Source organism: Tachysurus vachellii, chromosome 2 (genome assembly GCF_030014155.1).
Source record: "Tachysurus vachellii isolate PV-2020 chromosome 2, HZAU_Pvac_v1, whole genome shotgun sequence".
Lineage (NCBI taxonomy): Eukaryota > Metazoa > Chordata > Actinopteri > Siluriformes > Bagridae > Tachysurus > Tachysurus vachellii.
The window spans coordinates 23,084,104-23,111,901 of NC_083461.1; the positions used below are offsets into that span (position 1 = coordinate 23,084,104).

At 39.7% G+C, this 27,798-nt stretch overlaps 3 protein-coding genes across 4 annotated transcripts in view; all 3 read left to right on the top strand.

Annotated features, from left to right (window-relative positions):
• taok2b (TAO kinase 2b) overlaps positions 1-5,112 on the top strand; it is a 33,498-nt gene extending 28,386 nt beyond the window's left edge. The window contains exons 18-19 of the mRNA XM_060863860.1: positions 1,764-1,946; positions 2,659-5,112. Coding sequence (XP_060719843.1) covers positions 1,764-1,946; positions 2,659-3,447 — 972 coding nt within the window. The 3' untranslated portion in view covers positions 3,448-5,112. The remainder of the gene's footprint in view (positions 1-1,763; positions 1,947-2,658) is intronic.
• A 291-nt stretch (positions 5,113-5,403) lies between these two features.
• mazb (MYC-associated zinc finger protein b (purine-binding transcription factor)) lies at positions 5,404-13,243 on the top strand. Of its 2 annotated transcripts, none has more exons than XM_060863861.1 (7): positions 5,404-6,431; positions 6,710-6,860; positions 7,298-7,635; positions 9,082-9,338; positions 9,442-9,505; positions 9,902-10,073; positions 10,499-13,243. In XM_060863861.1, the coding sequence occupies exons 1-7, from the start codon at positions 6,399-6,401 to the stop codon at positions 10,825-10,827; spliced, it is 1,344 nt and encodes a 447-aa protein (XP_060719844.1). In that variant the 5' UTR covers positions 5,404-6,398; the 3' UTR covers positions 10,828-13,243. The 2 variants fall into 2 exon arrangements, with proteins under 2 accessions (XP_060719844.1, XP_060719845.1); XM_060863862.1 differs by having other exon boundaries at positions 5,405-6,431; positions 9,085-9,338.
• A 2,551-nt stretch (positions 13,244-15,794) lies between these two features.
• On the top strand, positions 15,795-25,665 carry tlcd3bb (TLC domain containing 3Bb). Its single transcript, XM_060863863.1, has 7 exons — positions 15,795-16,025; positions 19,285-19,489; positions 19,611-19,694; positions 20,217-20,439; positions 21,139-21,234; positions 23,802-23,911; positions 24,106-25,665. Exons 2-7 carry the CDS (start codon positions 19,365-19,367, stop codon positions 24,374-24,376), a joined length of 909 nt encoding a protein of 302 aa, XP_060719846.1. The 5' UTR covers positions 15,795-16,025; positions 19,285-19,364; the 3' UTR covers positions 24,377-25,665.
• Positions 25,666-27,798: the final 2,133 nt, after the last annotated feature.

Consider the following 27,798-nt stretch of genomic DNA (forward strand, 5'->3'; position numbering starts at 1 on the left):
TAGTTCGGATAAGCGGTAGAAGATGAATGAATGAATGAATGACTTGATAGACTTTTTTTTTTTTTTACAGGAAGCCATTTTTAACATTCAGTCAGATAAGACATTTGCCATGTTAGAGCACATTTTGTGTCTAGAATAATATTGATCCACTGTATCAAATACACTGTAATACAACCAAACAGACACAAACCTGATCAGAGGTCATCAATAGGTCATTTCCTACATCACTGTTATCCATTTTTCCCTCTGGATTAGGCCATAACCTTAATTACTCCAAATGAAGTTCATTTTGATCATCAGTCTGGATGTTCACTTGCGCATGCACACCATCCTGAGACCTTCAACAAAGTCACAGTATGACAATGATGCAGTACTTGCTATAAATACTTCTATTGTAACCTACTTGCCTGGTAGATGGTGGATCTGAATGACTGGTAACGCTGCTGGTTATCATGGTTTTGTAGAATTACAATTACATCCATAACTAAAGGGTATCACAAAAAGTCTTAGTAAATTAACACTTGTAGCAAAATGTCTTGGATTAAATTTTTTTCAGATGACTGCGTGTGCTTACAAAGAAATGACATACAGGGCATGTTTTATTTTATTTTTTTTAAATCACTTTGTGTTAATTACCCCAGTGTATGGAGACTTTAGGGAACATCTAAACACCAGATGCACATGAGGTTGCAACACTTTAGATGGAATGGAGCATCACAGTAGGGGGAGGATAACCTCTTGTCACCCAAGGGGCCAATCTCTTCTTAGACATGGGAACACCATATGTCTTTTGCAACAAGACAGATGAATAAAGGGTCCAACAAATAAATAGCTGCCATGCTGTTCAAATAGGACTATGAGCCTCATACTGGACACAGAAGGGAATGTTCTGCAGAATGAAAGTTATAGAACTCTGCGAAGGTCAGTTGGCTGGTTCACCAACTTGCCATTCCCTTCTCACTAGCATAAAGGCCATTTTCAGTGCCACCAATTTCAGATCAACATTATGAAGGACTTCAAAACAACACAACCCTACACAAACGGGAGATCCCACACTAAACCAGTCCAATCAGCTTAAATATGTGCAAGGAAGGACTTTCAGGATTCAATTCAGGCCTAGAAGATAATAGAAATCTTTTTTTTTCAGAACCAGAAAATATGTTCTGAACTTTGTGGTTAAGATGTTGGACAACTGATCGGGAGGTTGAGAATTCAGATCCCAGGACTACCAAGCTGCCAGTGCTAGGCCCTTGAGCAAGGCCCTTAACCCTCAACTGCTCAGCTGTACAAATGAAATTCGCTCAGGATACTGGCATCTCTTAAATGTTGTAAATATAAATCTCACACTCATTAATGTGCACAATTAATCCTCTGATTTCAATAGTTACCACAGGGACTTGTATAGTGCTTCATATAACTTTGAAGTAACAGTTCTAAAATGTTATTTAGCAAAGAAAGATACATCATTGATGTTGTGAAGCTTTTTGTAAGGAGACTTATATTTAATATTTATAATATTAATATTTATAATAATATTTATAAATATAATATTTATCTTCAGCATCTGCACTTTTTGTAACCGTAATTTGCCAACATTTTCATCACTAGAGTACAACAGACTTTATGCTTTGTGGCTTGCTTTGTAGTAGTACATTACTGCCCCTTCTCCATATTCATGTCAAAGGTGGATATAAAAGGTGGTTTATGTTCCTGCCCCCTTCCCTGAGGCCACGCCTCACTGGCATTATGTATTGTTTCTTCAGCTGAGATTGGATGAGACCCAGGAGGCAGAGTATCAGGCACTCAAGATGCAATTGCAGCAGGAACTTGAGCTGCTGAATGCATATCAGAGTAAGATCAAGATCCACACTGATTCACAGCATGAGAGAGAGGCCAAGGACCTGGAGCAGAGAGTATCCATCCGTAGGGCTCTGCTGGAGCAGAGGGTAAGAGTTCCTTAGCATAAAGATTATTGCTTAACAGTAAATAAATGTTGCCTATTTTGAATCTTGTTAAAATATTAGAATTGATGTCAATGTGAATTTTAGCTCTGACCAGTTACACTCACACTAAATTACATTCATCAGTGCTGACATTTTTAATAGACTTAAGTATTAATTTAGTCTTATTTTAATTTTAATTTCTAATTTATTAGGAACACACCTACTCAGTCTTGTAGTTCAGCCAATCATGTGGCAGCAGTGCAGTGCAAAATATCATGCAGATACAGGAATGTTAAGAGTGCGGGATAATGTTCAGATTGGTCTCAAACTCAAATGTGCACTCTTTACAGCTGGTGAACAGAAAGGACGTCACGATATGTCAAACGCATCAACCTATTGTAGCTCTACCACCATTTTCTTCATTCTGATGTTTGAGCTGAATGTTAAATGAAGCCTGTGATGTGTATCTGCTTGATTTCTTTTGTACGTTTCACCGCTGCTACATGATTAGCTGATTAGATACATGCATGAATGTGCATCCGTTCCTAATAAAGTGAAGGGTGAGTTCTTGATTTATGGCAAGTAAATTCAAAGCTGTCATTTAAGTTTTAAGATTAATGCAAAATAGAAATTGAAAACAAAAAACCTGTATATTCAGAGAGAATGCATGAGATATGTTTGGCCTTAAGATCTTATAGCATGTGCCTCTGTGCAGATAGAGGAGGAGATGCTGTCCTTGCAGAATGAGCGTTCTGAGAGGATCCGTTCACTGCTAGAGCGTCAAGCCGGTGAGATCGAGGCCTTCGATTCAGAGAGCCTGCGTCTTGGCTTCAGTAGCCTGGCATTGACGGGCATTCCCTCTGAGGCATATCCAAAGCAGGGTTATCAGTCTGGGCACTGGAGCCATGGCAGTGCACCACCTCACCCACACGCTCATCCGCGTCGAGGTCCCAGCCGCTCTGAATCTTCTTCCTCTTCCTCCCATGTCCTGGGCCCTCTGCACCACTCCTCCCGCTCCTCATCTTCATCCTCCTCTTCATCTCACCATCATCGCCACCACCTGGCTCAACACTACCACCATCAAAGCACACCTCAGCTGTACCGTGAGCGAGAGAGGGATAGGGAACGGGAAAAAGAGAGGGAGTGGGGCGGAAGTGGTGTGAGGGCTGAGCTCGTCCATCCGCATGCCTTCCCACATCACCTTCCCTCTCGTTCATCTTCTCAGTCCCTGGCTCTTCTCCCTCCTCCTCCTCCTCCAGCACCAGCCTCCATCTCACTTTCATCCTCATCCTCCTCCTCCTCCTCCTCCTCTCAGGGGGTATATGGAGGAGGTGGAGGAGGGCTAGTGGTGCGAGGCCCAAGCCTGATGGCTCTGAGGAACAGCCCTCAGCCACTTCGCAGAACGGCGTCCGGGGGTGGAGGACCAAATGCAGATGGAGTGTTGAGCCGCAGCACTTCTGTCACCTCCCACATCTCCAATGGCTCCCACCTCTCCTACTCTTAGAGCTGATTGTAAAACCTCAGATTTTTTTTGGGGGGGTTCACTTTTTTTCATCTAATGTATTTTAAGTGTGGGAGAAAAGGGAGAGAAATAGAAAGAACACATCTTATTGCTGTTTTTATTTAGTTGTTGCTCATTGTAGGCATTTGATTTTTGTAATGTTGAAAACATGACTGGCTTGAATCATCAACACTGCCTTCAAGAATGTTTAAAGGAATGATGTGGTACATACATTTCTATTTGGCGATGGAGGATACTTGCGAACTTGAACTAGTTATGAATGCAGAATGTTTATAAAGTTACAGTTATGTCTTTCAAACGCTTACACGACTTTGTGCGTGCGTTAATTTAAAAAAAAAAGTCAGACTTTACGATATCATTTGTGTCCAGTGCATGAGATTAATGTACAAAAAAAAACAATTTGTATTTGTAACCTACATTTGAATACGTAAGGCTACTGTACTTGTCCATCGTAGACTTTTGTCAGGTTCCCACCAACTGGAACTTTTATTGTACATAATATCCGATGTGTTAAAGCGTTTGTGTCTGCAGTTTTCTATAGTAATGATAATCATCATAACTTTGATATAATATGTGAATGGAATATTCTGAACATTATAGGTACAGTGGGGAGTTCCATCTTTATTATGTGCACTTTTTTTCAAAAAAACAAAAGTTCATTTTGACCAGTCAACTTGTAAAAAAAACAAAAACAACTTAAACTTAACCTTTTTTAACTTAAAAAATGTTACTGTCAGATTTAGTGTTATAGATATTAATGGTTACAAACATTTCACTATTAATAATTTGTATGATTGCGTGTTGGCTGAATTGTACACAATTCACTAATATTTCCCCCTTTTTTCCACCATCCACAAATACCATCGAATCACCATCCACGAATACCAAAATCTTTTTCAGAAAACAGCATGAATGTGACATCAAACTCTCAAGTGGTTTCAATCAGTAATTTTTAAGGAAATCACATATGAAGAGACGCTTCTTCTGACAAGTTGGGTATTTTGGGAATATTGAGGCTGTTTTTTTTTTTTTTTTTTCCCAGCAAAATTAAAACTGCCCTTACAGAAAGCATGAAATTCATGTCCCAAAGAAAAAAAACATGTATATAAAACCATGGGAATACCAGGGGAACACGTGAATAGTGCATTCCCGAGTCAAAGGGTAATCACCAAGACAGTGTTTGCTCCTCAGAGATACAAAAAAGTGAGAACCACCAGCTTCGATGAATCTATAATCTACATCTTTTGTGCTTGGTTTAAATCAGTGCATGCAGAACAACTCATATTTGTTAAATATCTAGTTGATGGGAGGGCCGATGATGTGCCATAGCAATGTATTTTATGCCCCAAGTGACTGGTTTCAGAGCAGCATTCAATGATCTGCTCTAAATAGTATATGTAAGGGCTAATGCCGACCGAGCCGACCCTGGACAGGGCCGGCGCACGTCTGAAATCATGTACGATGGTAAAGGAGGCTCTCATGCTTAGGATACGTGTTTTCATCTCAAGTGTGTAGGATGACTGTAAAAGTGACTACAGGATAGAGCAGCTTTTACCGAGAGGTCATTTTTAGTAAAGACTTTAAACTTATAAAATATTTAAATTAAGCTGATTCTGGCTTGAAGGAAATGGGTCGTTTGGAAATGTGTTGAACAAAAATGAAAAGTAATTTAAAAGGTAATAAATTAATATTAACATAGAAAGTCTCCCTGTGATTATTTCAACAACAAAAGAAAATTTTAAAAAGACTGCAGAGGGATTTTAGAGTTGGATATTTGTTATTATTTTCATTATTTATTTATTTTTATTCCCCCCACGTGTTCTATAGATAGTCACGTGCGATACGTCCCGGCGTGGGGGAAAAAAAAAGACACGCGCCCTTTAAGACACGCACGTTATTTATACGCTTATTGTTTCTCTTTAGCGGCCCTGTGACGTCAGCGCTGTGAGCGCGAGGCCGCTTTTTTTTTGTTTTTGTTATTTTTGTCGGCAGAGATCCTGATCGCTTTCGATGCAGGTCGGCGGTGTCCGAAAGCGCACGTTAGTCTGCTTCATAGCACGTGAAGGTAGTGTGTGACTGTAGGGTGTGACTACAGTGTGTAACGGTAGTTTTTGGGATACCGTTTAGTGCGCGGTTCGGAGAGTACGCGTACACACGCACACACGGAAATGGAGGGGGGGTCTTAAAGGGATCTCTTTAAGAGAAACCGGGGACGTAGCGGTGAGAGAGTAAAGGAGAGGAGGGGGAGAAGAAAAAGGAATTTAAAAAAGAAAAGGAAGAAAGGAGACAGGGGTGGGAGGGGTGAGAGTGAGGAAGAGAAAGAGAGAGAGAGAGAGCACCGCGATTTAAAAAAAAAAAAAAAAAAAAAAAAAAAAGATGTCATCGTGCGAAGGGAAGCGCCGAGGTGGAGCGGGAGGCCGCGGCCGGGCTACGGCACCGCTTGCCCGGGTCACGGCGTGAACGCAACACCGAGGCTTCGACCAAAACACCCGATTGGCCTGTTCGGGGCGGGCGGGGGGACGCCAGGGAAGGGGGACAAAAATAACACAGATTTATCAATTGGTTCTGTTTTTAAACCTCTTTCAACATCCCTTATTGTGTGTGTGACGGCTTAAAGCAGGTGTAAAAAACGTGCCAGATCACGACGTTCTGCTGCATGTTGTGTGTTTATAACGCTGTTTATAACGCTGTATACCTAACATTAACGCGTCGTGTGACGTTTCCGGCGGTTTGTTTACACATAAATGTGCAGCGAACACGGTGTTAAACCTGTAATCAGTGCAGTGGCTCAAGTGCAGCAGATAATAATAATAATAATAATAATAAAAGGGTAGTTGTTATGGAGGGTTTTGTGTGTTAGATGAAAGCAGCAGGTCCTCAGGGTCGAGCCGAAAGCTTTAGTCTGTAGTTTGTGTCTTCACCTGCGGAACAACATGGATGCTGCGTGGAGCAGTTTTCTCTTCCAGGTGAGCTTTGTGTTTCTGTGGACCTCTTTATTATTATTATTATTATTATTATTATTATTATTGTCTTGTTTGTATGTGTGTGTATATGTATGTATGTGTATATATATATATATGTATATATGTATATACGTGTGTGTGTATATATATATATATATATATATATATATATATATATATATATATATATATATGTATATATGTGTGTGTGTGTAAAACTAAAAACGAGATAGTGTCTCATGCAAAACCATAAGTGTTTTGAAATTGTCTTGGAATTATAGACCACGCCCACCCAGACCCATCTCGAGGGCTCTCTCCAATCAGAGCTCATGCAGGTGAACACGAGCTCTCCTCAGAGCCCGCCTACAGAACCCATAGCCACGCCCCCGTCGACTGTAGACACCACCGTCCTCAGTGAGGACCCTGTACCTGGTAAGAGGGGATGGGGAGAAACATGGTGTTCTTGTACAAGAGGAAAGAACGCGCAGCTTTATTTATCGATTCTTAGTGAAACGTTGCCGTCTTCTCTTTCTTGAGGCATTGTCTGCATTTTGCTTAAGTTTATAATGCTACTTCAGCAGTGACTGTTTTCACACCTATTAGTCTCAGTCAGAATCAGAGTGAAAACTGTTACATATTGTTTGTTTCTTATTGATTTGTTGCTGTACGTTCGAACCTTAAACAGCGTCATGCGTAAAATTCTCAATAAATAAATAATTCATGTTAATAACAAGTTTAAAGTGTTTATGTATGAATCCACTGCTTGCTTAGATACTCTTTGCTTATCAGTTGTTTTTGTTGACACTCAGCTATGACTGCTGTGATCTCTCTCTCTCTCTCTCTCTCTCTCTCTCTCTCTCTCTCTCCAGAAAAGCTACCAGTTCGTCCAGGCCGTGCTGCTCATATCTGTGCCATCTGCAACAAACAATTTAAAAATAGCTACAACCTGCGGCGGCATCAGTCTGTTCACACAGGTGTGCGTCTGAAGGGAGGGTCTTCCCAGAACCGCGAAGGCGGCTCTAAAGAGGCCACCGAGCCTCTGTCCCTGCTCCACCTCAGCATAGTTCCACCTGCTTCAGGGCTTCCTGTTCAACCTCAGCAGCAGCCACCGCTTACTCATGACACCAGTGATTTAGTCATGACCAGCACAGTCACGCCTCTTCCCCCTCCCGCAGCAATCGTCATGCCGACCGGAGAGCCAGTCCAGGTGAGTATTGTGTGCTCAAGTTGCCTATGATGGTCATGCAAGTCACCAAATTGACCAGGAATAGGAAGCACTTTTAATGGCCACTTATCCGAAAGCTGAATTTTGTGAATTTATTAATTCTCCTGAATGGTGGGAAATATTAAGTCTAGAACATTTCACTTTCTGGTGTCCTTTGAACTTCAGAACTTGCATCATAGGTGCAGATCTGCAGACATATAAATGTTTTTTTGTCTACTGCAGAGCCTCAAGGCGTATTTGAGTAGACCACAAGTTGTTCTCAACTCGATTCCACTAAGTAGCATATAATTCTCACTCACTCACTCATTTTCTACTGCTTATCCGAACTACCTCGGGTCACGGGGAGCCTGTGCCTATCTCCGGCGTCATCGGGCATCAAGGCAGGATACACCCTGGACGGAGTGCCAACCCATCACAGGGCACACACACTCTCATTCATCATTGATGCCAGTCAACCTACCATACATGTCTTTGGACCGGGGGAGGAAACCGGAGTACCCGGAGGAAACACCCAAGGCATGGGGAGAACATGCAAACTCCACACACACAAGGCGGAGGCGGGAATCGAACCCCCAACCCTGGAGGTGTGAGGCGAATGTGCGAACCACTAAGCCACTGTGCCCCCCTAGCATATAATTAATACACCATATGATAGACTTACTGCTCTGTGATTTTTGGCAGCTAAATGTTTTACTCCTCAGCCTCTTGTTCACATTCTTTGTCAGACTGAGGCTGATGAGGTGCAGATTGGTGATTTGATTTCTTTTTTTATTATCCTAATTTTCTATGTCCTGGCGACAGGGTTACCACACAGAGTTGATTATTTTCTTATATCACAGCAGTTTGCCAACATTTACAATTTTTTTTTTACTAACAACAGTCCGAAATTTGCATTTTTTGTTGTGAAACGTCTGGTAGTTCCTGTTCTCACTTTGCAGCTATGAACAGCTGTACCTTTGTCAGCTTATGTATTTTTTTCTTCTTTACTCTTCACACACAAAGTGGTCATCTAGCTGATTTTTATCCTGCAGCAGGATATGCCAAGTACAACATCTATTTACAGGCATTTTAATTAAATAAAACTTTCTAAAACCCTTCAAAGAACAGCATGTTTCTTTAAACTCATTAGTTTTAATTTATGCGTAGCATCCAGCATACGTCCCTGTGAATGAGCTGTTACTGTAGAAATTATACCATATTAGACCACTGGTATTGATAAAAACCTTTCATTTAGCTTTATGTTAATATCAGAACTATTGTAACAGGATATTCATTGACAACTTTTGCCAGGATTAAAGGATTTAACTGCACTCTGTGTGGTACGACATAAGGATCTATAAATGTGTGTAGAATTTACTGTGCGCATATGATGAACTACCTTCTGAAGGACTTTGACGTGTCTGCCCTTTTTCTTTCTCGTATGTCAAGCAGAGGCCGGTGAACCCAACCCCAAATGCTAATGTAGTGCGGAAAAACCATGCATGCGAGACCTGCGGAAAGGCCTTCAGGGACGTCTACCACCTGAATCGGCACCGGCTCTCCCACTCGGATGAGAAACCCTTCTCCTGTCCGGTGTGCCAGCAGCGATTTAAGAGGAAAGACCGAATGAGCCACCATGTGCGCTCGCACCAGGGTGGTGTCGAGAAGCCCTATGTGTGCCCGCACTGTGCCAAGGCCTTTTCTCGGTCTGTGCAGGATTACACTGTGTAGTCTTTGTAGCCTTAATGTAGTTTTTATGTCCGAGTTAGAGCCTTGCGTTGATCTCTCTGTTTTTTTTTTTTCTTGCAGCCCTGACCACCTGAACAGCCATGTCAGACAAGTTCATTCTACAGAACGACCTTTCAAATGTCCGGTATGGTGCATTTTAATATATAAATAAAGGTACGATAGATCTACACTAATAAAGTCCCACATTAAGACATTAAGGCATTTGTGTTTATAGAAAGATATATACTGAAAAATCGGTTTTAACTTATCACCTATTAACCCTAGGCTTTGTGCTACTTTATAAAACAGCGCTGTTGAATTCTGAATTCTGATTGGTCAGAAGACGCTGATCAGTGTTCTGTAACAGCATCTCTGACTGTAGGTTCGGCAGTAAGGTGAATCACGGATTCATATTATCAAATTTGGTCTAATGCGTTAGTAAAAGCTTTACAGAGACTTGAATAGTGGGCCCAAAAATGAAGGAGTATTTTCATGTTTACTGCACTGTTGGCTGTGTGAAGATTAATTGTGTTATTTTCAGACGTGCGAATCGAGCTTTGCCACTAAAGATCGGCTGCGCGCTCATATGATTCGGCACGAGGAGAAGGTTCCATGTCACATCTGCGGCAAACTGCTGTCGGCCGCTTACATCACTGATCACATGAGGGTGCACAACCAGTCACAACACCATGCCTGCCACCTGTGTAACAGAAGTGAGTATTGAGTATAGACTCAGAAACTCCACGGTCATAGTTCTAGCAATTTTTAACGCCTGACACAGTGCTCTATTTTCTATTTCACCTGCCTGAAATGTTTATTCTGGTCTGTTCCATTGTACATCTGATGTATAAGAAATTCTTTTATAATCCCTCTCCTCGATTGATACCATGCATGCCTCGTAAACTCACTGCAGACCATATGGACTTCAGCAGTTGGATAAACCCAAGAAAATTCCACAGAAACATCTTTATTTATATGGCAGCCTTGTGATTACTACTGAGCATGAGACTGAATGTGATTGGTTCACACTGTGTGCATATTTATACAACCAGGTTATTGTTTTATATCCATTGTGTGGATTAGGGCCATTTTGTTGGGAGTGTAATAACCATGCATGCAAACGCACTGTGTTTGATAGGTTTTACGACGCTCACGTACCTGCGCATACACGCTCAGAAGCATCACGGTCAGGAGTGGAAGGAAAGTGGCTTCGGATCCAGCGGTTCTGTTCTAGTGTGCCATTTGTGTGGCGTACACTGCAAGACCCTCACGCAGCTGCAGGGCCATATGGGTACCCACAATCCCCCAGGCAGCAGCAGTGGAGAGGGCATTTCTGATGGCTCGCTGGCACTCAGTAGCAGCAGCAGCAGCATGGCACCATCATCTGCTGTCTTCGTGAGCACCAACACCATGGTGGACCTGCTGGTCACCGACTGTTCCTGCATTGCACAGGAGCCACAGAGCTAGTACTGTATGCCTGTAACACACATCTGTATCCATAGACATCTACATACAATCACACACACCCACACAAGCATCCAGCTACCAATCTGGACCTCTGTACATACCTTTGTGGTGCACAGGACATGTTTATAAGAATGGTATATACCAGGACTATTCACTTAAAATAATCTGACTTGTTAATTATACTATAAAATAGTATCATTTCTGTAATTGATTTTCTAGCTAAAGTGTCTTTACATTCTAAAAGCAATCTGTAAAACTTTGGGAAAATGTGTGACCTGGAGCTAGCAACTAAAGAATTTTAACGGTCCTTTGGCATGTGCACAGGCAGGTCATGTATGTTTCGCTATAAATAAGCAAGAATTATTATAAATATTATAAAGAATAAATTAAATTATTAAGTATCGCTAAGTATATTGATCTGAAATTTAGTTTTTTGTTTTTGAAAAGTCTGGGAAGAAATCCGCAAAATAATGAAATGTATTGAACAGATGGAGACCTTCCTAGACAAGATTTGGAGTTGCTACCAACATTAGACAACCTCAGACTGTTGTCTTGTAGGTTTCCTTACATGAGGACTAGCCCTGGTATATACTATATACACTCTCTCTCTCTCTCTCTCTCTCGCGCTCTCTCTCTCTCTCTCTCTCTCTCTCTCTCTCTTGCTCTCTCTCTCTCTCTCTTGCTCTCTCTCTCTCTCTCTCTTGCTCTCTCTCTCACTCTCACACATACCAATCCACATTATTGAGCAAATACTGTGAAAAGAGCTATTATACAGCTAACTGAGTGTACAGACACACACACTTACCAATTACACAGCCACTGTAGCAAATAAGGAAGGGAACTCGGCATGAATGAACAATACGCATACGTCTCCACAGCACAATTTAGATTTTCATTTTGGGAAGTCTGCGGCGGCTTCAACCACGGCATGAGGGCAATTAGACACTTAACTACAGTACCAAGTACAATTGCACTGGCTTGATTTCTCTCCTTTGTTATTCTTTAAATCTGTTTCACACTTACTGCTGCAGGATACAACGATACTGTGATTGTGACTTTCTACTGTATGTCCTATTCTGCACACGCTCTCTCTTCCACACACTATAAACCACAAAGTGATAAAAAGGGGTTGATTTTGATGAAAAAAAATTATAATGATAAAAATAAGAGGTGAAATAAAATGTGATCAGAAGGAGTGACACGGGGGGTGGAACTTAAGAAATAATAGAAATAATCATCTTAATTCCAGAGATGGAGAACCTTACACTAAACATTAAAGACAGTTCTTTAGGTGTGTGTGTGTGTGTTAAAAATGGCTTACTGATTCTAGAGCAGTAATGGTTTGGTGAAAAGTCTATTTAAAAAAAAAAAAAGGAAAGTTGTATTCAGGATCATTGTGCACCTTAAAAAGTGAACCAGGAATGTTTTATGTTTGTGAATTTGGTTGTAAGTGACGTCTGGGATTTTGTGCGTGTATGTATGTATGTATGTATGTATACACGCACAAAATCCCAGACGTCACTTACAACCAAATTAGTTTTTACATATATATAAACAAACTGAATGCTTGGTTGACTCGGTTCAATAGGAAACTACATCTTCATGAACTTCAAGCAAATCAGAAACTGCTTAAAGAGGAACTGATGCTTGATTAGGATTTTTTTCTGACTGCAAGCAAAAAAAAGAGCTCATGCAAAATGAATGCAACTTATTGCTTCTAAAAGAACTCAGAAGAATTATATTTTGGTCATGATTGTTATTCATGCTGTGTTTTTCATCTTGTGAAACAAGTGTTTTAAAGGAAGGGCTTAATCAAACAACCGACTTTATTACCCAGAAATGAGTAGTCCACCTTTTTGAGATTTTAAAACAAAAAAGAAGAAGAGGAAAAAAAAAGATTTTTGTACTGGAGTGATTAGTTTGAGCAGTTTAATGTTGGTAATGTACATTGTGGTCATTCACTAACTTAAATTGTTTTTTTTTCTCTCTCTCTCTCTTTTTGTTGTTTGACCGGTAATTGTTTATTAAGCTCTGAATCATCTTTAGGTTATTCTTCATCTAGCACTAAGGTGAATACCTCTCCTATAGGAATCAGTAGAGTTCCGGCACTGCATCTCAATGCCTTATAGTACCACTCTTCCCTGTTTTAATGAATAAGACTCTAAAGGTATTTTAAATTGTAGGCTTGGATTCAGTACGAAATATTAATGGGATGTATTTATATTTATATTTTTATATTTCTCAACAGTATGCATGCCTATTAGCAAGTGTTAGAGCAAAAAAAAAATAATAATTATAATAATTACGTTGATGCTTACCATGATCATGAATATAGTATGTCATTATTTTGTAGATTATGTAGATCATGTTATTATTTTGTAATTTTGACTATTAAAAAGAAAGGCAAGTAATGACAGCTTTGGGTCAAACGTGTCACTTATGTGGCTCTGAATTGGGCAGATGTTGGGGATTTTTCTGTGCATGGGCACGTGTAATGTGTCCAATTCACGCTATCAATGATCGGCTATACTTTAATCAATATTACAATCACCAGTTAATAAATTGTTGTGTGTAGTAATTAATTATCAACTCATATCATTAAAAAACAGATCACATTTCAGGTAAAAGGATTGAAGAAAATAATTAAACAGAAGCAACTGAGAGAGTAATAGTCTTTTGAAGAACCGTAGTTTTCGAAGACACTTGTAATAATTTCACTACATTACAGTGCATCCAAGAGGATTATCACGGTTTACATTGGTAAGTATCCTTATACTTAAGGATAATTTATTTGCCTAAACTCTGGACCTGCTATCGGATTTCAGTGAATAATGAAGGATTCAGGAAGACATTTATTTCCCTCATTTATTTCTCATTGTGTATTATGTGTATTTTATAGTCAGTACAGTAGAAGAGAAGAAGCAAATCCAGTCCTGAACTCTTGTTCGTGTCTGTGTAGACTTTGCAACTACACAACAGTGTATTCAAGTGAATTGATGAAGGCAAATTTGTGTCACACGACATATTGATTTATATCATTTTAACTGATTGCTGCGACGTGCCTTCATTACTATAGATTTAGACAATTTTATTGTAAATTTATTGTATTTACAGTTATATTGATGAAGCTTTAGAAGCACTTTCTTGCATAGTTATATTATAATATAAATGTTATCCATCCATCTTCTAAGTGTAGCCTTGGTTTATACAGTGCCACTGTTTTTCTCCTGATCATATGTCTCATTGGCTTTATAATTTTTTTGTGTGTTGGCTTGCTTAGTTTGATTATTCATATTTTTGTCCATTTTGTTTTTTTATTTAGTTAATGACATTCGTATGAAACGACACACAAGAATTTAAGAAAAGTTCAAACGTGTGTATTTAAAATATAAATTTATCCTGAACAGCAGAATCTGTATCGAAAGAATAAGTTTTACAGCGTTGTATGTTTCCTTAGAAATAGATTTACAATACATAGTATACAAAATTTATGTATGCTATTTATTCAAATTCTAATTTTGTTTGGTCAAACTCGCACCCATACCCAGTCTGAATGTGCATCAGGATTTTCATGAATGCAAATCTTCATAAATTCTTCAAGATTTATTTTACAAATACATCCTGCTAGATACATGCTCCAGAAAAGAATATTCAGACACCATGAATGAACACTGGTACTTTTGCAAACTGCTGTTGGCAATTACTGCTTCATAAAGTCTATGGTAAGATGCAATTATCCTTTTGCTGCAATTCTGGCCCATTCCTCTATTCTAATAATCTGCAAATTCCTAAGGTTAATAAGTTCCTTGTGATAGGCAATTTCCTCCATAAATGAACCATAAGCCATGCAAGTTATTTCGTCTGTATGTTTCAGGTTATGTCATCTTGTTGAAAAGGCCATCTTCTCCCCAGTTTAAATTTCTTGGCCAATGAGATTAAGTTCTTCTATAAGAAAAATAATTCACTCACAATGACATTTAAAGCCCCAGTCATGTTGGCAGAGATCAGCTGCCTCATGTCATGATGCTTCGGCCTCTGTAGGAATGCTTCTCTTGAGATCATATGTAAAACCCAACTTTTCAAACACTACTATCTAAATTACTGCCAAAGAATTCTATGTTTTAACCATAAATAATTTCAAACAAAATCTAATATTTGTAAATGCTATTAAATGCGCATGGGGTGCAGGAATGGAGATATTTGTTGGCCCGTAACCTTCATCTACTCAGCTATAAATGAGATGTAACTTTGACTTTTGTAATTAACTCTTCATAAGGCCGATGCCAAATGCCATTAATGGAGGGGGAAAAAAGCTTACAGATGCTTATCATATGCGGCTTGGAGCGTTGGTGTTTTTAGGTTCTTCATGTCTTGTAGACCAGGTCGGTAATCAGAATGGAACATACGAGGCACGAATACACCCTTGGCTGTGATGCCAGTCCATCACGGGGCACCTTGCACACACATTCACTCATACCTAGAGCCAGTATATTGTAGTCAGTCGACCTTTTGCATGTTTTTATGACATGTAAAAAACAAAAAACAAAAAACAGAAGCACCCAGGGTAAATAAAGACTAGAGGAAAAGACTACTGTGCACGGAAACTCCACACAGGCACTAACTGTGCTTATCATATGTGGCTTGGAGCGTTGATGCTTTTAGATTCTTCGTGTCTTGTGGACCTGGTCGGTAATCAGAATGGTAACAGTAGGCCTACACCACCTAAGGTGACTTGTTAAGCTCATCCCTTTTGCATCCTGCTTCACTGTGCATCATGATCAATAATGTAGCATAATAACCAGGAGGGCAAAGAAACCCACAGCTTTAATCTTTATATATCTCCATCCGGATCCAGTGTAGTCAGCAAAACAGACAGCATGACCCAAAAAGTGTCCAAGCTCAAAGAAAATTAAATCTTGAAAAAAAAAGGGGGCAGATTTAAAGGGCAAGATCGGTGCAGAAGTGCGGATGAGAGAGAGAGAGAGAGAGAGAGAGAGAGAGAGAGGAGCAGCATCAGCTTGCATACTGAAGCGCATCATACCACGAAGATCTCACGCACCGTCCACAAAGCAGCAAGAAGCAACCAGGAAAAGGACACAATGTCAGTCAACTGCACGGTGTGTCGTGGCCGGACATCGCCATTGGGTTTTTTCACAGGGATGCGGATTTCTACAGGCCGCTGACTGAAACACCGCAACGTAGGCTGCGTTTTTTTTTTTTTTTTACTGTCTGCTCATCTTTAGATCACAGACTACATCCAAACCCCGCATGCTGCACAATGCTGGCTGCGCTGTGCCGGATGCGGTGCTGGATGCAGTCACACACAACATGGCACAAGGCTGATTTGACTTTAAACGTGGTTGAAGGTTGAATGATTGGCTTGGTGACATCGACACTATTTATCTGTGTGTGTGTGTGATATGAATCAGTCATTCAGTGGGACAGTAGCATAACATATGATATCATATATCAACTATTATTATTAAGCTGTTATTCAGGAAACGTTCCATTTGTCTGTGCACATGTAATTCCTTGAGCTGTACTTCGAGGTGTAAACAAAAGAGCATCACTGACGCGTCACATGAGGAGACGAGCATCATCACCCTTATAATAACGAGGTCTCGTGCAACTCAGTGACGCATGAAGACTTGATGCAAATCAAATCAAAAATCTCGTGCGCAAAATCTGCGTTTAGGCTGCAAAATAGCGCACTGCGTTTTTTTTTTGTTTTTTTTTTAGAGCAATTTGCAGTTGCATCGATATGAATCTAGTTATTTGCTAATTAACGTGTCTTTCCTGGAATATGGAAGTGCTGAGTGTGTGGTTTCAGGGTTTATTAGCACGTCATATCTTGTTATAAGTTCTGTCCCAGTAAACTTGCTCGACTCCATTCTCTGTGATTACTGGTGATGGGAAACACGACTCAATTTGCTGAGTTGACCCTTTCAAACAAGTCTGAAAGTGAACCGAACGAATTTTGTACCATGGTACATGGTCCTACATAAGACAAGACAGAGCTACATAGAAAAACACAGAGCTAAGGAATGGAAGTAAGTTGTCCTATCCACATAAAGTGCAATGTGTGCAGCCTAGTGCAAACAGTGCAAGACAAAAAACAAGATAGTGCAGACCAGTGTGCACTCTGAACGTTGTACAAAACATTGTGCAAAGGTATGTTTTGTATAACGACCAGAATGCACACTGGTTGGCGCTAACTGTTTTTTTTTTAATTAATTCATTCATCTTCACTAATCACTTTGGCTTTATCCTAGTCAGAGTCACGGTGAATAAGAAGCTTATCCCAGGGGCACACGAGGCACAAATACACCCTTGGCTTTGATGCCAGTCCATCACGGGGCACCTTGCACACACACTCACTTATACCTAGAGCCAGTATATTGTAGCCAGTCTACCTTTTGCATGTTTTTATGACGTGGAAAAAAAAACAGAAGAACCCAGGGTAAATAAAGACTAGAGGAAAAGACTACTGTGCACAGAAAATCACACAGGCACTAACCGTGCTCAGGATTTAACCTTGGGACCTTGGAGTTGTGAGGTAGCAAAGCAGCCTACTGCAGTGTATCACTGTTAGCTAGTGGTAGCCTAGTGGTTAATGTGCTGGACTACCAATCGGAAGGTTGTGAGTTTGATTCCCATGTCCACCAAGCTGATGCTGGGCCCCTGAGCAACACCCTTAACCATCAGTTGTCTAAAAAAAAGAGATAAAATGTAAGTCACTCTGGATAAGAGTGTCTGCTAAATGATGGAGATGTTGAACAAAAAAACTTTTATTTTGTTGGTCTCTGTGCCACATGCTTTTTTGTATGCTTTAGCAATTATTATTATTGTTGGGATTGTTACAGACACATTAAAGGCTTGAACTGTCAGTTAGACTGCTAGAAATGAAGATCACCTTATCAACATTATCATGAATGGAAAAGTTTAGTTAAAAAAACATGCTTTCGCACATACAATTACTGAATAAACTCAAGCATCATTTTTCAGTTTTTACATGTTAATATCACTTGGATTATACTTTCCTCCTTTTACCACGATTTAGAGAATTTATGTTGGCCTTCCATAATGTGGATTATCTGTAGATTTCTACCCAACAGATTTTGATCAGTTTCCATGTGTAAATAGATCTCACCAGTTTCCTGTCTTCTCCTGCCATTAGGGCTTATTGCAGGTTTGCTTTTATTGTAGTTTGAAGCATTGGGGTTGCCAAATTGTGAAAAATATTTTCATCAGTATTTCACCATCATAACAACTTGCTTCAAATCATCCTATAGGTATTCACAACACAGTCCAGAACTTTTACAGGTGTTTGAGTCGTTCACACGGCGTCTAAAGAAAAAGTGTATTGAAAACGGTATCCAAGATAAAACGCTATAACAATCACAATTAATCAATTCATTTGTACTTAATACTAAAACACTGCTTGGCAAAAAAACTCATCATGTTGTCGTATTATCTTCTGTGTGAAAGTGCAACAGATGGCACCACATGAGCTACTCTGCTATTCATATGGTGAGCTTGCTACATGCAGTAATCTGCCGATCCGGTTTCCACTCATTATGAATTCATTAATATCATCTTTTAGCCATATATAATATTGAATTTTACTTGGTTGAGTCTTAAAAAATAACCCCAGAGCATAACTTATGTGCTACATCTAACGAGTACTGAATCTGGACACACATTTAGTCAAGATACGAACAGACACAGACTCTTGGCCATGTGCAGTTTGCGAAAGCAACAAAAACATTATTGTTATAGAGCTTTTAACAATGGAAATTCTCTCAAAGCAGCTTTACAAAAGATAAGAAATATTGTACAAAATTTTCATATTATACAAAAGTTCCAGATTAATATTAGACTTATATTCTAATGTGCTTGTATTTATCGCTAATGAACAAGTCTGAGGTGACTGAAGTCAGGAAAAACTCCCTTAGATGGAAGAGGAAGAAACCTTGAGAGGAACCAGACTCAAAAGTGAACCTCATCCTCATCTGGGTGACACTCTGGGGTGTGATTATAAACTGTTATAAACAATGGAGTGTGTTATTATAAATAATGTCATTTCTACAGTCAGATACAGTCTGATGATTGTGTATTGATGAGGAGGTTGTTGTCACATGAAGTCGGCATCTTCTCACTGAAGGTCCAAAATCATAATGAAGCGGTGCGTAACTGGACCTGGTACACCACACAAGGATTGAAGAGTAATATGTGGCATTGACTCATATAGTAGGGTTATTATAACTTACCTACGCTGCTTTAAGTTTACAAATACCTGCTTTTTCTGGACAAAACTGAACCAGTGAAATAAACCGTTCATGGTTGCGGATTAAACATTCAGTTCCTGTTGTGCGCCATTTCAGAAGTACATTAAATTATATCTGGGTAAAAATCTCAAAGCTAGGCCAATTGAATAATATCTTTTATTTCATACAGGAGGGAAGGACGGCAGACGCTCTAAAACGCTTAGAGTGCTTTGTGAAGGCTGCGTCAGCTGACGTCACCCACCAACGATCATGTTATCCATCTTGGCTGCGGGCTCTGTGTTTTTCCCGGGGCTCTTCCTCTTGTCCAAGCAATGTCTGAAACGGCTGCCTGGTCTGAGATGGGGTGAGGGGGATGCGGTCATGGTGTCAGCCAGGTAAAGTGCAGTGATTCTATTGATTTTGGGTTTCATTTATAGAGTAATGCAGGATATAATGTTAATGTACATTTCAGTCGAAATCATTGGAACACACTTACCTTTACAAAACATACACCAGGTTGGTATCATCAGTCCAAGCAGTCATGGCCTCCTCAGCTGGTTACATCATCTCGACTTCCTGTGATGACATCATCAAGGATCAGTAAGTTGTTATTTAATGAAGTTGAAAATTGATCTTTATCAAATCTTTAATAAATGAGCAAGATAAACAGATTTTTAGATAATTTCAAGCTTTTCTGGATAATTCATGGATTCATACCAGGTATATAATTATAATAAGTACAGGATTAGGTTAATGTGAGTAAAAGCCATGTGATTTAATGCCCCCAAGTCCAAGTTCAACTAATGCTAGTTTGGGGAGTGATTATTTTGCAATAATGTTTATAGGATCATGTATGATATAAAGTGCTTCATACTAATCCTGAGGAATAGCAGCACTTAAACAGCTCATAGCATTTTCAACAAAAAAATGGGAGACTGTCAACTGTTCTGATCGTATGTGTTGTTTTATATGTTGTTTATGTCAAAGTTCCAGATCATTCCAGATTTTTTATTCCGCTAGCATTAAAATGATGCCTTTGTCTTTGACAAATAAGCGTCTGTTTAGAGCAGCGGGTCTTTAGAAATGTGCGAGCCATGTGCTTTCAAGAATGTTATCTTTCAGGCACTGGCTGACCACCTCCTACATCCTGTTTGCTGTGCCCTACTTCGTGTACGATATATACGCTATGTTCCTGTGCTACTGGCACAAGCTTCAGGTCAAAGGTCATGAGGTGGATAATGGGCCCAAATCCAAAACTGTGGTCCTGAGAAGCTACCTCCGCAGAGAGTTCCTCATGGTCTTACATCATGTCGTCATGGTCACCGTGTGCTTCCCAGTCTCCGTGGTAACAGTCGCCATGCACGTTTTTGTTTGTCTAGTTATCTGCGAAAGGAAAATGTAGGGCCTCATTTTTAACCTAGATAAATCCAGCATTAGATCAGAGAGCAGAGCTGGGGTTTCTCTCCACCATCAGAAGTTATCTAGGTCCATTGCAAGTCCAAAAACAAGTCCATTGGTTTCTATCGCGATGACACATACACCACACTTCCACTGTGCTTTTAGGAGGCTCTAGATTTAGGTCCATGGCTCTCAGGTGAGGTCTTGGGGGTCTGTGAGACACAGGGAAATTTTCTTAGAGTGGTGAAAATCACAACCCATCATTAACAAAGTCCTTATAGTTATGGACCTGGTTTCATGCTGAATAGAAACACGTGGGATTCATTTCAACTATTGACTCAATAACCGCCTTGTCTATAAACAATGAATCGAATGAATCGTAAGTTCAGAAATAGAAAGGGTTTCCTGGCAGCTAGGTAGCCATTTAGGCAATGTTTTTTTCTAGTCTTGTGCTTGTCCAGTTTAAACACACAGAATCTAAATGTACCCTCAGAGGAGAAGTTATAAATAACAAAACCACTGATTCTGTAGAAACATCACTTTTTTGGAAGGGTTTTCTAGACTAGACCCCAAGCCTAGGGCTGTTCAGGTGAAATGCTGCTTGTTCATTCTGTGTGTTAACAATGTGATGTTGTTCCTTTCTCAGTTCTGGAGGCAGGGGAAGGGTGATTACTTCCAAGGCGTCATGTTCCTAGCTGAGCTCAGCACTCCCTCCGTCTGCCTAGGCAAAATCCTTATTCAGGTACATTCATTATTGATTTGATGAGTGTTTTCCCGTCCATCCCTCTGGCCTTTTTAATACTTATTCATCACTCTCCCCTAGTCATAAACAACAATGCATGCAATATTAAGCATGTAGTGATCACACTATACATTAATGCACATTTATTAATGGATTTCCAGATCCTCATAGACCTTTTTCCTGAACAGTGTAATCTCTGGCTTACTCTTAAGGCTTCTAAATCTACTGTATGACTTCCATATGATATAGTCGAAAGTGCTCTCCAAATAAATTTGATAGCTAAATTTATATTAAATTGTACCTGAATACCTGAAATTGTATTAAAATTCAGTAATGCGCTGTTTCTAGAAAAAAAATACTAATTAATTAATACTAATTAATATTTTGAAATTCAACATTTTTTCTGAATCAAAATGTTAAGAAATTCACTGCAATATCATGCAAACTGTTTTTAGCGGACAGGTGCAGCCTGTAGTCCTAAAGGAAATTCATATCCAAGTGCCTTGTGTTTTAACTAAAGCAAATAGACAAATTGTTCACTGGACGACAGGCTTTTAATACGTCACAGCGAGTCCCTCCCCAGACACCTGGCTTCACTCTGAGTTCTTAACTGCATGGGCGAGCGTTTTTTTTTTGCATAGAAATGAAACAGATAAAACATGAACATCACAAACGAACCTTCACAGATGAAACAAATAAAGCAGAGATATCCACTTCAATAACAGACACCTTTGTGTCCCTGATTAAAAAAAAACTCCCAGCTGCCACTGGATCTCTGTATGCCTGAGCAAAAACAAAACAGAGCACACGTCAGAATGCCTGCAAGCCCTGACTTGAAAGGCCATGTGCACTCTCAAGAGATCTTTGAGCTACAGTGCATGCAAAAGGACCCATTTATCACATGTACTGTGTTGTCATTTGGCTTAGGAATGGTTGTCTGTTTATAGAAAAAAAGTCTTGTTTTCCTCTGTTTTCCTCCTCAGAGCATTTCACAGCTCACTGTAACCTCATTGGTTAAGAGACTAGCTTTAACACTAGACACAATATCCTCTCATGCCTTTCATGCAGCAGTCACATACCCAGAGTCTGTGTCTATATCGAACATAGCTGAATGTGTGTCCAGATTCTCAAGAGCATGCAGAGGACACAGTATTAGATAGATCAGCTGTATGCCACATTCAGGTGTTAGGTATAATAGTTACACATATAAGTATGATTATATAGAATAGGGACATGGGCAGAGATCATTCATTGGCCACTTTATTAGGAACATCACACTAACACTGGGAAGGACTGATCCACCTTGAATTCTTCATGGCATGGAAGGACATTGGAAACCTTTCTTTGAGATCCTGGTCTATGTTCACTTGACCGAGCTACAGATTAAACAGCTTTCAGGCAATCTACAATGTTGCAAAGCTGCTCTATTGGATTCAGATCTGATGACTGGGGAGGGTGTTAAAGTTATTAACACCGAACTTATTTTCATGTTCATAGAACCGTAGTTTGAGATACTTTGTGCTTTGTGGCATGCTGGGAGTAGTGGTTATAAGATGGGCAAATTGTGTCCTTAAAGGGAGGCAATGCAGTCAGCAACAACAGACAACAGTCTGTTGTATTCAAGTGATGCACAACTGATACTAAGGAGCCAGGTGTTTGACACGTAATCATTCGTCACACCATTACACCACTTCCACCAGCCTGGATTGTTTACACAAGGCAGGTTTGGTTCATGAATACATACTATTGTTGCCAAATTCTGATCTATAAATCATTATATTATAGCAGAAATCAAGCTCCATCAGACAGCCTGATGTTTTTCTAGACTTGGTTTTAAGGAGTTTGTGCCTATTGTAGCCTCAGATTCCTGATTTTGGAGTCGCACTGAATGTGGCATTCTGCTCAATGTTTGATGTGCATTTTGAGCTGTTTCTCAACACTGTACTTGTAAAGAGTAGTTATTTAAGTTGTTGTAGCCCCTCAAACCAGTCTGGCATTTCTCTTCACAATGGCAATACTGCCTTCAGAACTGCTTCTCATTGAATGCTTTTTGTTGTTCAGTCCAGTCTTCATCTCTCCAGATGCTTTGGTGTATAAGAATCCCAAGAAATCAACAGTTCCTGAAATATTTAAACCAGCACATCTGACACTGACAGTCATGCCATGGTCAAAGTCATTGTGATTGCATTTTCTTTTCTTCATTTTTGATTTGATTTTGTTCTTAACTTCATTCCACACGTTTCATTTTAATCGTAGCTTTGTAATTACGGTGCCTTCTTCAGACAACACATGATGTGTCGTACAGTACACTGTAACCTAATCACTGTTTCCTACATGAAAAAATCTGGAGCACTAAACAGAACACTGTTATAAGGAACAGAATTGGTGTTTTCAACACAATGATTTGAGCTCTATCAAACCAAATTACATAAAAAATGTGTTCAGGGTGATTACAACCTAAAATCAGGCTATTCATTCTCTGAATGTAACCCCATCCCAAATGTTCAAACTTCTTTCCAGATTAGGTATTTGTGTTTTTTTACCCTTTCACTTGCACTTTCTCTCAGTACAAGCAGCAGCACACGCTACTTCACAAAGTGAACGGGGCTCTCATGCTGGTCACTTTCTTCATCTGTCGAGTCCTTCTCTTCCCCTACCTCTACTATGTTTACGGCAGGTATGGGTCTCCATTGCCCTTCTTCTGGCTGTTTCCCACTTTTTTTAGCTTTCGTTTCTCTCTGTCTCTCTCTATCTTTAAATTTTGCACACCTGCCTTCTTCCAATTTTTAAAACTTAATAGGAATCAATCTACTTTCCTTTTACTGATGTTTCTGTTTATGTGAAATCTTTTCTCTATCTTTTCCTTGTCAGATACGCATCCATCCCTCTTTACCAGGTACCTCTTGTTGTGCCGTGGCAGTGTAACTTGGGAGCTGCTCTGCTCATGGCGCCTCAGCTTTACTGGTTCTCCCTCATCTGCCGTGGGGCTCTTCGCTTGTTCACTAGAGGCTCCTCGTGTTCCCGTAAGCCCACCTCTCCGTCCAGGTTCCTGCCAGAACGACACTCATCTTCTTCTCAGCAAGCCAACGGCTACAGAGGTCAGGTGGACACGCTAGACCCACCCACCACCATGATCCACTAAGAAGAGACACTCAGATAAAGAACAACTGTATGTCCGTTTGTATATGTATGAGTTTGAGACTAAGTGGGTCACAAAATGAAGCCTGATTGAATTAACTGTGAAGAAGAAGAAGAAGAAGAAGAGGTAAAGAAGAGGTAAAGAGGTAAGAAGAAGCTGAAATAATCAAAGGAAAATATGTGACGTTGGATCTACACAAAGTGTAACAGAATAGTTGTACTATAGCAGTACAATACAGCACTCTTTTTAGCTCCAAGATCCCTGTACTGCATATAGGACTGCTTTAGTAGACATATAAGAGCTGTGCTCAGAAAAAAAAGAGAGAGTGAGAGACTGGAATGAACATTGCAGTTGTGTTTTTACACAGTAGGCAAACCTATGTCAAATGCACAAATGTTTGAAAAACTGAGGCAATATGCATCGTTATTATGCATTATTATGACACTAACTGGGTTATAATGACTGATTAGATAGGCATGTATTGGTTTGCAAAAAATAATTCATCGAATGACCAATTGAGTTTCATGGAAAAAAAAATCAAAATGCAAATATTTTCAAGTAAAAGTTAGGTTTGTCTAAAACCTAACTGGCAATAAAATCTAAATTGATTTCATACACAAGATCTTACTTAATTAATCCAGAGATTAAAGACAGATCTGTAAAGACAATGAAAACTACTGGGCTTTTTCAACCTCTATATAAAATCCTTTCTGGAATGTATTATTTTGTACATGCTAGTTCTTTGTTTTTAGACAGCCTGGCTAAGCTTAATAACCGAAGCATTAAAGAAAAGGGTGAGATGCTACTCAAAAGTCCTGACTTAAGGCCTTACAGAGGTCTGTATAGTAACTTTAAGGCAGAACATTCAGGTAGATCTTAACCTGCACTATCAACTGTATCTATCTATATATCTATCTCTATATATACTACTTGTATATACAAAGATAAAATAGACAACCCTTGAATTTATAGGTAAAAAAATAAATGATCGAAAATGACGCTGCCTTATCCTTTTTGCAATTATATGTCCTTTTAGTTCATCTTTGCTTTTTTGGTCATAGGAGAGAATTTAAATATAAATTTAAAAAACTACAGTGTGGATAATTCAAGTGGGAAATATTCTCATATAATAGAAAAATCATCATACAAAATATTCTCTATAACCTTTTTATTTATGCTTAGTCTTTGACGATTATTTGTTTGTTGTAAGTTCCAAATTACTTATTCTTTGTTTTTGCTAAAATGTACTTTTTAATTTAATGGTTTTAGTGTTCTGTCCGCTCTGTCTATTTATGTTCGTTATCATACTGGTTATGAAACTGTATGTTTGTATGATACCTGTATTGAATTCCTAAATTATTAAAGTTATGGACATATGATCCTACAGTAAACCTAAAATGCCTGCAACTGCTTTTTAGTTTGTTTTTTTTAATGACAGCGAAATAAACCACGTACAGGAGTGAGACTTGCAGTAGAGACAGTGCGCCACTTTCTTTAAAGAGTATTGAACATTGATCTTTGTGCTTCGAGAAACTCAGCCCAGACTACTGATTAGTTATGTAATCATGCTTAATAATGTTAAAAGTGAATTTCCGACTTTTTTTTTGGAATGTATGTATATGTTGCTCCTTGAGAAATTCAATGATTCACTTGTTCACAATTCAATAGTACAACTGTAAATGAAGTGGAGGTGAATTCCATTTGCAGGATATAATGAAGATTTTAATGAAAGCCGAGGCAGACAAATCCAAAACGACAACAAAGTTCATAAAAAAAAATAAGAATCCAGAAGTCACACAAAAGAGGTCATACACATGAAAACAGACAGAGAATGTAATAAACAAAGGCTCTGTAAGGCAGAGGTAAGGCAAAACTGACAGAACTTTGCAATGAGAGTTGCATGCATTTAGCTTAAATACCCCTGAAGCCAAAAGTGTGTTTCAGGGGTGTGACCCTGTGATCTGGGAGTAGTACTCTGGTAAGGGTTTCCTCTGGAGCCGGAGGGGGTGCTGCGATGGGTGTGCTATGGGTGTTCCCAGGAAGGAATACCTCCTGTGCCTGGTGAAATTCAGTGATTAGTGAGGGGTCCAGTTTGTCATTAATGTTGTCCAATGACCATTTCTCTGGTCCATAATCTCCAAATCCAATAGGTAATGTAGGAATCCCCGATGTCTCCTGGAGTCAGTGATGGATTTAACCAGGTAACTTTGGGCTCTGTCGACTTCTGTGGGTAGTGGTGGCGGTGGTGGGTCCCCATTATTGGAGTGTCTAGTGTGAGTTGGCTTGAGGAGTGAGACATGAAAGGAGGGGATATGCGGTAACTGGCAGGTAATTGTAAACAATAATTTATCAGATTTATCCTTGACGTGACCGGGGGTTGAGTTTACAGGATGGTGTTTTCAGGCATAGATTCTTTGTGGGTAGTCAAATGAATTGTCCAGGTTGGTATAGAGGGTGCGGACACCTATGGTTGTCCTGGAGGCGTTGACTGTGAATTGCCCTTTGAAGGTGCATATATAGTTTCCCAAACCTCTTAGGTCACAGACCTCTTAAGTGAGGTGTCTACGGATGGGACGTCTGATGGTTGTGGGATGTGAAGTGGTTCAAGGAGTCCTGCAGGCAGTTGACAAGGGGTACGTTTTTGTCTGCAAATGGCACAAGTCTTAAATGTATTTCTTGACATCACTCATTAGAGATGGCCACCAGAAAGCATTACACATTATCTGCGATGTTTGCTGAATGCCTGGGTGTCCTGAGCTGAGTAAACCCATTCTAATATGCATTGTCTGAAACCAATGGTACATACTGTAGTGAGGGTGGGCATTCGGGTGGGGAACGTTATCCCATGATATCCCAACGATTGGGTTCTATAACAAAGGAGGTGGGCAGGATGGGCTCTGGGTCTGTACCATTTTGTACAATAATAACGTTCCCCACCCGAATGCCCACCCTGCCCTAGGTGACAAGAAATGGGATTTACTTTGCTGTTCTTGGTTCCAGGATGGTACGTGATGGAGAACTGGAACCGGGTGATAAACGATGCCCATCTCGCTTGGTGGGGATTAAATTTTGTACATTTATATTTTGGGAAGAAAACCAAAACAGTTTGCAATGAAATTTTGCAGGTATGATAAAGAAGTAATCAGTGTAAACCTGTACACATCGACTTGGGAGGCTGTTTAAACACTCACCTCTCAAAGGTGGCCTACATTGTACTTTTGTAAAAAAATGTGATGGTTACGTCTACAGACTGCAGACCTGAATACATTTCTGAGGTCATGACATCTAACTACAGTTATAAATGAGGAAACTTTCTTCACAAAACTGAAAAAAAAATCAGACCAGGGAGGGAGGAAATTGATGGGGTCAGTGCAGAAAACCATGTCCTTCCATGCCAAAAGAATTGTAGGGTTTCTATGACAATT

Coding starts and splice junctions, on each gene's coding strand:
- mazb (XM_060863861.1), top strand. CDS start 6,399: ATGGATGCTGCGTGGAGCAGTTTTCTCTTCCAG. Junction 7,636..9,081: donor CGACCGGAGAGCCAGTCCAG/GTGAGTATTGTG, acceptor TCGTATGTCAAG/CAGAGGCCGGTGAACCCAAC. Junction 10,074..10,498: donor CTGCCACCTGTGTAACAGAA/GTGAGTATTGAG, acceptor TGTGTTTGATAG/GTTTTACGACGCTCACGTAC.
- tlcd3bb (XM_060863863.1), top strand. CDS start 19,365: ATGTTATCCATCTTGGCTGCGGGCTCTGTGTTTTTCCCGGGGCTCTTC. Junction 21,235..23,801: donor TAGGCAAAATCCTTATTCAG/GTACATTCATTA, acceptor ACTTTCTCTCAG/TACAAGCAGCAGCACACGCT. Junction 23,912..24,105: donor CTCTACTATGTTTACGGCAG/GTATGGGTCTCC, acceptor TTTCCTTGTCAG/ATACGCATCCATCCCTCTTT.